Source organism: Synchiropus splendidus, chromosome 11 (genome assembly GCF_027744825.2).
Source record: "Synchiropus splendidus isolate RoL2022-P1 chromosome 11, RoL_Sspl_1.0, whole genome shotgun sequence".
NCBI classification, from domain to species: Eukaryota; Metazoa; Chordata; class Actinopteri; order Syngnathiformes; family Callionymidae; genus Synchiropus; species Synchiropus splendidus.
Window position 1 is genome coordinate 1,193,218 of NC_071344.1, and position 11,862 is coordinate 1,205,079.

General features: G+C 43.8%; 1 protein-coding gene across 8 annotated transcripts in view; it reads left to right on the plus strand.

The window, feature by feature from the left end:
• LOC128766897 (rho guanine nucleotide exchange factor 9) overlaps window positions 1-11,862 on the plus strand; it is a 51,284-nt gene that overhangs the window by 12,861 nt on the left and 26,561 nt on the right. The window contains exon 1 of one of the 8 annotated variants that reach the window (XM_053878445.1): window positions 10,701-11,373. The exons of 4 other annotated variants lie outside the window; for them this stretch is intronic. In XM_053878445.1, coding sequence (XP_053734420.1) covers window positions 11,359-11,373 — 15 coding nt within the window. In that variant the 5' untranslated portion in view covers window positions 10,701-11,358. 3 more of the 8 variants (XM_053878446.1, XM_053878447.1, XM_053878443.1) reach the window with 3 other exon arrangements.

The following is an 11,862-nucleotide window of genomic DNA, read 5'->3' on the forward strand; positions in this document are numbered from 1 at the left end:
TTAAAACAATCCTTCACAAAACTAACTCATTGCTTTCTAATGGGAGCAATATTTGGAGCCCCCCATATCCTTTCACAATAAGAGAAAAATAGCTTAACAGGGATCACAATTCGAGTTGTTCTATTTATTTATTCAAGCGACTAGCCTTTGTACATGTATTGTTTGAATGAATGAATGTTGTGATTGTGAAAATGTAGAAAACCATTACAACTGCTTATCTTGCATCAATATATGAAAACAGATGCAGACACAAGGCTGTACAGACGATGGCTTGTAGTAAGGGAAAGAAACAATAAAAAAATGTTTTTATTATTATTATTTTTTGAATGACTCAGGGTCAGCCAAGTGAAACAATTGCCCAGGGCATCCCTGCATCTCAAAGTGTTACTGTGGCAACAGTGACTGAGTTCATGTGTGTTCACGTCTGTTATTTGACTTGTTATTTGAGATGCTTGTTTATTTGTTGTTTATCAAGTTACTTTGGTACAAATAGATGTTTACAGCTTTGTTTTTTACGAAGCAAATTGTTAGTTGTCAGTCGTTGGCGTGGTGCGTCGGGAGGGGGTGGGGTTAGGGGTGGTGTGTCGGGTTGGGGACAGGCTTTTGGGCGCCCTGTTTCAAAATCTTTGCTAAAAGCCTGGCTACTGCAGCACAAAATGATGTCCATGAAAGTGTATCGTTATGTCAGTCCAGTTAGATGTTCTGTTAAATTTCACACTCCGGCAGAAGAATCAATCGCTCTCTAAATAACTTCAAAAAAGACAAAAAGAAGATGTTAGTATTAAACACCTCACAAATGCAGAAGCATGTCCAAGAATATATGTATTAAATATTGACCTAGATGACTTGAAAATCAAGACAATATCACACCATCAAGTATTGCGATATTTAAGCAAAGAATATTGATTCAATATTGCACAGTGAAGTATCGCGATGTTTGAGTGCATGAGTATTTTCTTACACCTCTAATATATATGAGATATCTTTTCTATTGGATGAGGAACCAAGGGGTTGATGGACTTTCACAGAATGTTTATGACTGCCAATGTACCACGTGACATAAATCCTATATATGTCAGGACATTGAGACTTAAATACTGAAGTTTTAAGTTTTAATAATGTAAATTCAAGAAAACGAATGTTGTTATTCAAACACACAAGGAATGGCTATATAGCTGAGGCGGACCAGTGTTCAGGGAGTGCATGCAAGCAGAAAAGCAGAAGGATGGCTACGGAAGTGTCTCTTGTTTTCACTCCACTTATTAGTGGAGCAGTTAGTCAAACAATGATAGGGCATGAAAGTTACCATTAAAAGTCTGTGACGGAGGGTCTGCATCGCTCGTAGTGTTGTTACGGAATTGGGAAGGGCTTGATGGGCCTGTGGATGAGTGGAGTCAGGATGCTAAAGGTGGAGAATGAGTTAACACAAGGAGGAAAAAATAGGGTGTGTTTCGGGTGTCAGTACTGGGTGTTTTCCAAGACTGTCAGACGCCCTGCTCACAAGCCTGCTTGTCACTGTAAATAAAGGCCGTTTGTTTTGCTAGTTACGTTGTCTATGGAGTGTAAAACTGCAGCGGGTGGCAGTGAGCCTCAGCAGGGAGGGATCTGCTGCAGTGCTGTAGCACAACCAGATGCGTCCAGAGTGAGTCAGTCTGTGCAGCAAATTTCACATTAATCAGATAGGTTGATCCCAATGTGAACGCTTGACTTCTATGGTTTACATCAGACTTGTCTTGTACTACTTTTCAGCCCAAAGCAGAATGAGATCAAAACAAACACAAACTAAAGTGGACATCTTTGTGTGTCTCACTTGTTTAGAGAAATACACTTTTAAATCACATTTTTAAATCAATTTAAATACAAAAAAGTCAATTCTCCCTGAAGATTGTCTCCTGCTTTTCACCTAAAGCGATTTAGGTTGCTTGGTTTCTGAAGTCTGAAGTCATCATATCCATGACTCAAGCTTGTGTCATGCAGCCTATCTGGCTACTGTTAGTCAGTTTTATGTATGTTTAATGAGACTAGAGCTCATCAAAACACACTCACTGTACACTGTACCTTTTTCTACTGGATTATCGTCTCGATTTCTTCACTGCTTCTGCTTTTCTTTGTTGTTCCTATCAAAATAATGAGACAGAAGCATGCTGCCTTTACAGGACTCTGCTAGTTAGAAAGGCCTATTTGATGGATCAGCTGCATTGTTTTGGCAGCTGCCACATCTAGTATACGTTGTTTGGATTCTGACCTCTGTGGTGCACCACATGTAACATTATGTAACCTTTTCAATATTTCTACTTCTTCCTGTTCTCTGTTCACTTCTCATCCTTGATGTCCTCATTGAGTCACTGTTCCCTCAGAGCCTGTTGACTGTGCTGTTGTTGAGTGTGGGAACAATTTCCAGCCCATGCCTTTTTTCCGCTTATAAATTATAGATAACAATGTTGTGAGTCCATGTTTCGCGGGACATCACTGAATCCTACGGAGTTCATGTGCCTTTTGCTGCAGTGATATACAGAATAGCAAATAACCCTGCACCTAAGCTTTGTTTCGCTGCAGAGTTTTGCATTTCAAACCCCTAAACTTCAGCGGTCTGACAGTGTTGAGAATGTAAAACATTACAGCTGAGAGAAGAGTTGCAGCTGCAGATTTTTTTTGGGAAGATGGAGCTCTTGGTGTGTATGCTGGCGGATAAGAAAGTGTGACTGGAATGTTTATGAGGTTCTCAGAGACTTCACTGGAAATGTCTAAGGCTGCATCTAAAAGAGTAGGTGTATCGCTAAACTCCGACAAATGGAGCATGCAAATGGAGCAGGCAGGGAGTGGGGGTGGTTTGCTGCAGCTACCTCCCAGCGTTTGGGGCCTCAGGTGGCTGGTGGTGCAGTGATGACTTGTGACACGAGCGGGCATGCTCATCACTGGCTCACTGCGGGAGGAGTGGAGCGCTGCTGGGTGGGATGCCGACCCCCCTGAAATAAATCATGATGTGCTTTGCTTCCATCAAGCTGTGTAGCAACACAAAAGCTTATTAGACTTGAGATCAGATTGCCGGTGCTTGGGGATCTGAATGCTGAGCACTGTGTTCCTGTGGGGCCTTGCTAGTAGTACTAGTTACTTGGAGCGCGGAGCAGGTTGATCGCCGGGGGTTGTTCTGGGGAAGTGTGGGGGAACCCCGGACATCCCGCATTGTAATAGACAAGACAGGCCTATAGATGGTGTCCTACTTCTAGCGTCAACAAAGAAGATGGCAAAGCGCATTTTTTGCATTAGCTACATTAGCATAGCAAAACGCAACATGGAAATAATGTGTTTTTCTCTCTCTCTCGCTTCGATAAAAATAAATTTAAAAAAAACCAAAGCCCGGTGTAAATTGCTGTTCTGGCAAGAATGCTGTAGTTAATTGATGCATGTACATGTTACACAAGGTTTTGTCTACGGAGAACAGGCACGTCAAGGTCGGCGGGCCACGTCCAACCATTGGGTATCGTGGCCTGTGACAAACTCTATTGTGAAGCTCTGCATCTGCTCTCTCTTGTAACACAAGATTAAGCATTAAAACTGAACATATTTTGGTTTTTTTGTCTGACAGTCACCTTGCCATCCAATGTTTTGTCTGAAGATGTGTCTCACCCAGCATTAATGAATAAATCGTTTCATTTGCTTTTGTTCCTGAATGCAAGTTGCAGCTAGCTTGATGACTGCCACTGATCCGCTCTGATCCATCAAAGCACCTGCGAGACTGGGTGTGGGTTTGATGACGCATCCAATACACTAGCAGTACGCAGGTGTTGGTCAACATTTCCAAAAGCACAACATCAAATATGACAGTTCTGAAGCCCTGCCAGTTCAATATTTTTGACACAGGCTACAATAATTACGGGGCGGGGCCATCCGACAAGGCTTTTTTTTTCAATGACCTTGTTAAGTTTTGGTGTGGTACATTCCAGGAAGTAGACCAATGAATTGAAAGTTCATATATATATATAGCTCACATATTCTGGAGGAAGCCATAATATTGTGTGGTGAGATTTGACCTACACTTGACTAAACCTTTGTTCTCAATGTGAAAGTTATCATTTGCTGAATTATGTTTCTCTATTTTTTTTTTATCTGCATGTGCAGTTATTTTAAGGGCAAATTAAAAAGTGATGTGAACAAACTTAGCCGATGATGACGCAATTCCACGCAGAATGTTTCTGATCTGATGCAATTCAATGCAATTGGCTAGGACTGTCCTGTTTGAGCAGTCGCAGGCTTCACTGATACAGTAAGTGACATGCCAACGTTGTTCAGTCCTGCTAGTCACAAGAGTCTAAGTCTGAGTCAGTCTCTTGGTAATACAGTGTAATCCAGATAGATGACTCAACAGCGTCGAGCCCCATCCTTTGCTGTACTTGTGTGTCTACAGCCCAGTTAGCTCCATTCCCATGCTGAAAAGGACAGCTCCGTTTGGAGAGCAGGTTCTTTATAAAATGAAGTCGCAGTTTCTTTGACTCTGTCTGCTTCTGCTTCTTTGGCACTGTCCCAAAACGCTCTTTTCAATTCCCACTCACAATCGGGGTCCTTGTCTTGAGTCTCCTGGGGCCGAGCTCTAGCCTCTTCCTGAGGTGAGTGGCCTTCTGTCATCTCTCCAAGCCAGCTAACCACCAATATGCCAGCCAGTTAGCCACAGGCATGATGACCTTCAGCTGGTTTTATAGCCTTCAAGCTTCAATTTAAAGTCAAGGCTGCCACCATGGCTGCTCACAATAAGTGTGCTCTCCAGAGTTGTTTCCAGGAATGCCTCCTAATGTTGCATTAAAGAAGGGAGTAATTCAGACTCTGAGTTCTAGCGTATGATTGCGTGGATGGAAACACAATTGACTCTGCTGAGTGTGTTTATAGTCCAGTGCTCATTAGCACCCTGATGTGGGCTCATTGTTGCTTTCTGTTCCACAGTGTTTGCATAAACTTGCAGATCAGGTTATGGTGTTTCAGAGTCAGTTGAATCTACGAGCAAGTTAACGCCAAAACAGAGCTGAATTCCAACTGTTTTACAGCTCCTTTTTGGTCGTGATATGTTAAAGATATTGCAAGCGACCAGTGATCATAGTGTACATAATTCGTACTCTTTCATATATATATATATTGTTATCGTATTTATCATCGTGGAGTCACAATAGGGACGGACATTTTGGGGAAAAAGCCACCCGATCTCTTGATTTAAACTTGTCTTAGCGACTCTTAGCGGATTACAAGGCGCACTGCCGATTTTTGAACTTGCCTTATGGCGGCAACATAATAGACTTGTCACATCAGTTCAATGGGATCACAGGTATTTTATTTACATTCAATCATTCATATGTATTCCTGGGATTTAGAATCAGGATGCTACAGTGCTTTGGGAGTTCACAATTACAAAAGTATTACAGCACTACAATCTCTGTCATTCATGTTAACACAGCTGCGGTACTTTAAGCAGTGTTCTGCTAGCACAACCACATCTTCATTATTGCAAGGAATTTGCTTGTTTCTACCTTTCTTACTGTTGCTCCTGTTAATGCCACTTAATATGCGCCATCTTCTGGTCTTGCCATGGAAATATATGTATATATATTGGAGCGACTTCTTCTACTGTGACTGCGATAACTACAGCCAAATTCTTGGTACTCCTCCTATCCTTCTGAAAAGAATCGTTATTTACATAGTAATAGCTCACTAACAAAACTTAGGTTCAGAAGAGAAGTTTTTCTAACTCTTCATTCTCAAAAATGTATTTGGAATGAATGAATCTTTAACTCCGTTGCTCTCTCTACAAAGACTGTCTGTTGTCATATTCCTTTTGGAGCCCTACGGACTCACTGGAGGCTTGATTGAAGAGCAACGCTGCTGGAGGGTTCTGTACTGGTTTGTCATGAAATAATCATCAATGTTGGACTGCAGAGATCGTGCTTATTCAGAACCTGATGACTCTGAAAGTTTATGGAAACTGTGTGTGTGATCACTTGTGAACAAAGTTAGCAAAGCCTATGTGACGTGACTTTTCCCCCGGTGTTGAACCGCTTGTCCTTCCTGACAAAGTACAGCTGATTTGGAAAACAGCTGATGTCAAATCAGTGCTTGGTTCAGCAACATATTTTCGACTGTTTGTGGCTAGAAGGCCAGGAAGGAAGCAGGAAGTCAGTGTGGTTGCCGTGGGGATAGGAGGGGAACAAAAGAATTGGAGCAGACTGGAGCGGAAATGGGTGTGGTGGTCTTTGCCCTGCATTAGCTAAATACCAACTGACCACTATCAGATTCATTAGACATTTTTGAGTTGGAATGTCTATCAAAAATAGAATAGCAATGACTCTGGAAGACTGAAGACCCAGACAGTGGGATTCAAGGAATGTTGGTTTCATGTTTCCATGTTGGGTCTCTGTTCTGTACCTCTGGTTTGTTTTGAAGTGGCGACCCTAACTTCTGATACATTTCTCACATTCACGGGCATGAACCCAGAAGGCAGAGCTTAGAGCTATGGTTCCATTGAAAACATCATTTGTTGTCTTGTTTTCTGCTTACAACCACATTCAGATACCATCAAGTCAGTGATGATCTCTGATAAAAACATACTCCAGTGTGGTGTAATTAGACCTTATGAGTGAACGGTAAATTGTTTCTGCCTCACAAAAATGACACATTTATGAATTTTCTGATGCTTATTTCCCTAATTACTATTGCCAGGGGGTGGTGCTCCGTACCCTACGCCTACGTACATAGGGCGAGAAACAAGGAACGCCTTGACACAAAAAGACACCGCTCTCACCCACGGACAATTTGTAGTCATCCATTTGGCTCTGTATGTTATTGGACTGGAAAATGTTTTATATGTATAAATAAGTGAAGACCAATAGTTCAGGTTTCACTACACCTTTGGCCCACATTAAGTCCCGACCAACAATGTGCAATCATTTTTTGTGTCACTTTTATTTTCGCACTTAATTCTACTTTTCTTCTAATGGAAGTTGTATTGGTGACATTGATTTATAATTTGGATGAAAACTGGGAAGGAGAGTTTTTTTTACTTCGCCAGTGTTCACTGTTGTAAACCAGCAAATGGCTTTTTTACCGTCTGAAACTGTGACAAGTGTCTTTTTTAAGTGGACACTTTCCGTTTCTCTCTTTATGCCAGGCGTTCACTTAGCAGCATCAAACCCCCTCCGGGTCAAATCTGGAGTTCCCTAAAAGACGACCTGATGTTTTACCGCTGCAGCTGGGCTACTTTGAGTGCTGCTGAAAGAAACATTTTTGGAAAATCTTCCGAAGCAGAACGTGAATTTCTTCGGACGTGCCAAAGTACAAGTTCTTGCACGTAATCAAAAACCAGAAACGAAGTAACCAAGATCGAAAACCGATGTTGCGGTGTGCATGACTGTGGGCACTGATACTTCAACAATATAAACATAGATTCAATTACTCAGAAATACCGCACACATGATGGCCTGGTTTTCCCTGGTAAAAGTGCATTTTTGGTTTTTGTCCAAATATCTTAACTAGTCAACCATTAATAAAAATAATTGAATAGGTGAGATGAATATGTGATCAGTGATTTTCCACTGCTAATCCAAAGTTGAGGAGCAGCCCTAGCAACAAGGCCCCGACTTGCCTCTGCCCAGAAACCTTGCCCGGGTCTTCCTGGGGGGCCAACCCACAGCTGGTCCATTTCCTGGGTCTGTCCCATGCCGTCCTCCTAATAGCCTGGGTTACCTCACCTGGGAGACATCCAGGATCCAACAAAAGCTGCTTTAAGTGACCTCTATTGAGCATCAACTCCACTGAGAGTCCTGCCAGTGTGTAGGAGGAAACCCGATTCAGCCACTACCCAAAGCCTGTGGGCATCGGTGAGAGTCAGTTGAGAGGTCTGCTTTTGGGCTCAGTTCTTTCGTCACCATGTCCGAGCAGTGAGTCATGACTGAGCATCCATCCGTCAATTTCACACTTTGTCTTTCCCTCACATACATGTAAGAACCCCAGTAACAATCATCGTTCTGGTTAGCTTCTGGTTGTTTACAAGTCGTCCTGAAACAAAGCATGGAGGTCACAGCTAAAGCAGCTTTATTATGTCCATCCTTATATCATTCTCAAGTATATTTTTGAACTAGTTTTATTCATTGCCTTTGTTTTTTTAATCCATTTTTTAAAGCCTCAATAATTCAGACGTTATCGTCGCCAATGGTGCGTCGTCCGAGAATGGAAATAAACATTTTACTGCCTCAGTGTGGACATCAAACCAAACAGTTTTGGCTGCACTGACTGGAGCTGGCCTTGGCCACGTCTGGCCTGAAGTGATTGTAATAGTTAATGACGAGACATTGGGATGCGTTCAGGGTTCACACAGAGTCCAATTTGATTATATGGGATCAGTTTCTGTCGTTTGCAGATCATGTTTACCCCGTGGCTTAATTGGAGCGTGCCATCCAGTTTTCGCTGGAACTTTTCTCGCAGGGCCGCCGCTTGTCCGGATCAAGAGGAGCGCAAGCAGCTGCCTCTGTGGGAGGAGTTGTCAGACTCACTCACAGGAGATTCTGGCGTGTTAGATCGGTGTGGTGACTGATGAATCGACGCAACACATGCTGAATACAGAGTTGATTTTTATCAATCATCTGTGCCCCAGTTTCATGGTGGCCAGTGTAATAGTTCAGCAGAGTCAGAGAGGTGCATGTCCAATGGGAGGACTGAGACAGTTGACCAGTATAGCTGAGAGAATAGAAATTTCAATCCACAACATTGTGGTGAAATGCACCATTTAGATTTCTGCTCCCATAACGCCCTGCCACGATTGAGGCTGTTTCACCTGCCTCCATGATAAGGTCCAGAGGTTGAAATCGCACTCCTGATTATACGTGGTCACCCCTGGTCAGAGTCAGGCGAATCAATGTTGTGATTTTACCCCTCACATTTTGGCAGTCTCAGTTGTGACACTCAAATTTAGATTGCGCGCCTATTTTTCCAGGAACATTTGTTTTGAGATGAAACTAATTTGATTAGAAGTGTTGTATCGCCTTCTACCTACCTCGTGTTTCTTCTGTCTTCAAACTGAGCTGATGCCGTCTGCTTGCGCCACACAACCCACCTCCACCCTTGCTTCCGATTGGGCCTTGCTCCATATTGTATATTTGCAAAAAGCAGGAGTCATGAAGACAGTGCCAGTCAGATAGTCCTGTTACCAGTGGAGATTTAATACAATTCTTCGGATTCAACAAATGATTCCAGATGGGGGGAATTGATCTGTTTTCACAATGCGTCTGTGCCGTGTATATGCATGAGTCTATTAGCATTAGTGTCTGTGCAGATGTAGACTTTGAGATATGACCTTTGTTGTCCAAATGTCAGGGAGATTGGAGAGGGAGCCCACAGAGGTATGGTCGGCTTACGTAATGCGCTCACTCTGCGTTTCACATGGACACACACGCGCGCACAAACAGAGTGGCTTGTTTGAGGATGGTTGCTATACCTCTTCTGTGACGTGTGCTTCAGCTTCCCGCAACACGCTGAAAGCTTGATGTTCAAGAGCTGTTGCTTTTATCAGCATGTATGTGCAGAAAGTGCCCCGGAAATTATTTATGGCTTTAAAAATACAGATATAGTGCTCTCCGCTAGCGTGATTCTTTTAAACTTCTGAGATCTTTTGATCCATCCCAAAGCTCTCAGCTGAATTGGAAGGCTGTGGTGAGTGTGTGTTTGACTGAACTGAATCCTCCTTGCGTACGGACGTTTAAACTCGCACAAAATCTAACGTCCGCACTAAGTCGAGGCGTCACAAAGGCCGAAATAATGATGCGTAAGCCAGGGGCAAACACGTGCATGACATGAGAGCTGGAGCCATTTTGTCCTGTCACTCAGAACACTGGGCCTTAAAGCAACACTGTCCCTTAAACTCATCCACTGCACTGTCTGAAAGTTAGCCAGTTATATGTACGTCGTCTTCAGCTGTTCATACCGGGCGTTTAAACGCCAGGGCTTATGATTATTAGGACTATTATGATTTCTCCATTTCTTCTTTGCAAACATCTTTCACAGTTTTGTGGAAACAGTTTAGTTATCATGATGAAGCTTTTCTGAATTTCTCAGTCTTGGGAAGTATATAGAAACTACTATATACTATACAAAGTAATAGTTTGTTTCTGGAGCAGGTCCCAGCACTGAAAACCTTTTTACATCTCACACAGTCAGCACACCTTTAATGTACGCGCGCTGTCATGCTCTTTCCCACCTGCTTTTGTGCGTTTGCTATGACTCCAATTCTGGAAGTATCAGCACGCCGTCCTTGTCCTTGCACAACATCGTAAAGTGAATTTGTAGGGATGACACACTCTGACAAGGACAAGTGAGGTTTGCTTTGCTGCAGAAAGTTGAAACTTGTTGAGTCTGAGGACTTCATTCACGGTCATGAAGTTTGGAAGGTTTTAGAATATGAGACGCGCCGTCTAAACACAAGAAGAATCATATACGCGCCTTCAGCGTGAATGAAACATAATTGTTTATTTAAACTGTTTGTGTGTACAGTATATATATATATATATATATATATTAGGGCAATAGATAAACATTTGCAATCTTGTTTAATGGCATTCAGGCAGAGTTAACTCATTACTAAGTGTTAACTAAGTTCTTGTTGATAAAATATTTGAATATTTTTGATTTAATCATTTTATATTTGTAGTTATTTTATTTATTTGTTGTTTGCTATTGGACATCTGGATTTTTTTGGTCTGTTGGTGAAATGTTATTATTGTTTGCATGCCCTTCCTGTCCAGAGTTTGAGTGGCGTGAGCTGATGGGAGAGGGCCCCCGAAAATAGCTCCTTAAACAGTGAAGGTTCCAGAGCTGCGCGGACTCTCTGCTGCGGATTATGAAACTTGAATAGAGGAGGTTTACTTTTCATCTGTCATTCATGGCACATGTTATGGCCCCGGCCTTAATGAAGTCTGTCAAGTGGAAATCATGCAACTGGATCGCCCCATCGGAAGTTGACATGATGCCAATAAGAATGATCATTGGGAGAAGCGCGCATCATGATTGTCGAGTCCTCATCAGCCGGGGATACATGACTGCTCAGGCGGGGTATTTTTAGACGGCTGATGTGGTGACGGGGGCCTCGGTGCTGGATGCTGCGCCCCTCCCCCGACGCAAGGTGATGGCTGCAGCCGGCAGCCGGATCACAATTGGCACAGCACCGCCTCTCGTCCGAGCAGCAGCCGGAAGAAAGCAGCTCGGCAGCTGCGAACAGCTTCTCTCTTGTGTGCGCGGAGAGCGTGTTGGCCGGAGAGGTCGTTGGTGCTGCGGGGAGAGGAGAAGCACCGGCGGGTGTTGACGAGCAGGCAGCGAGCTCGGTGCACACTGATGACGATGATGATGGTGAGGATGATGCATCTCTTCCCGTGCCTTTATGAATTGCCACGCGTGTGTGAGGAGGCGTAGGGGGATCTGTTTTTTTTTCTTCCTCCCTGTAATGGTGGATTTGTCACCGGCTGAGCGGCGGAGCTGAACGGATCGCAGCGTCGGCCCGCAGCGCTGCGCCACGCCATGGCCTTGGACGTCCAGACTTGCGCGGTGTTTACGGTGATCGCGGTTCTGGTGCTTGTGAACGTGCTGTTGATGTTCATCCTCGGTACCCGTTAATGGATCAGCGCGCCGGGCCCGGTTCGCACTGGAGAGGAGAGAGGGGCGGTGCGCGTCGCTCCAGAGCGGGGACACCCGGCGCTCCATCACGGCTACGCGTTGAAATGAATGACGTTGGTACAACATAATGTATTTCTGTTCCCCCCACCACCCTCCTCTTTTCCACTACCCGATACCCCAGCCCTTGGATGTGTTCCGTGTCTTCTCCCCCCCCCGTCCGTGGTG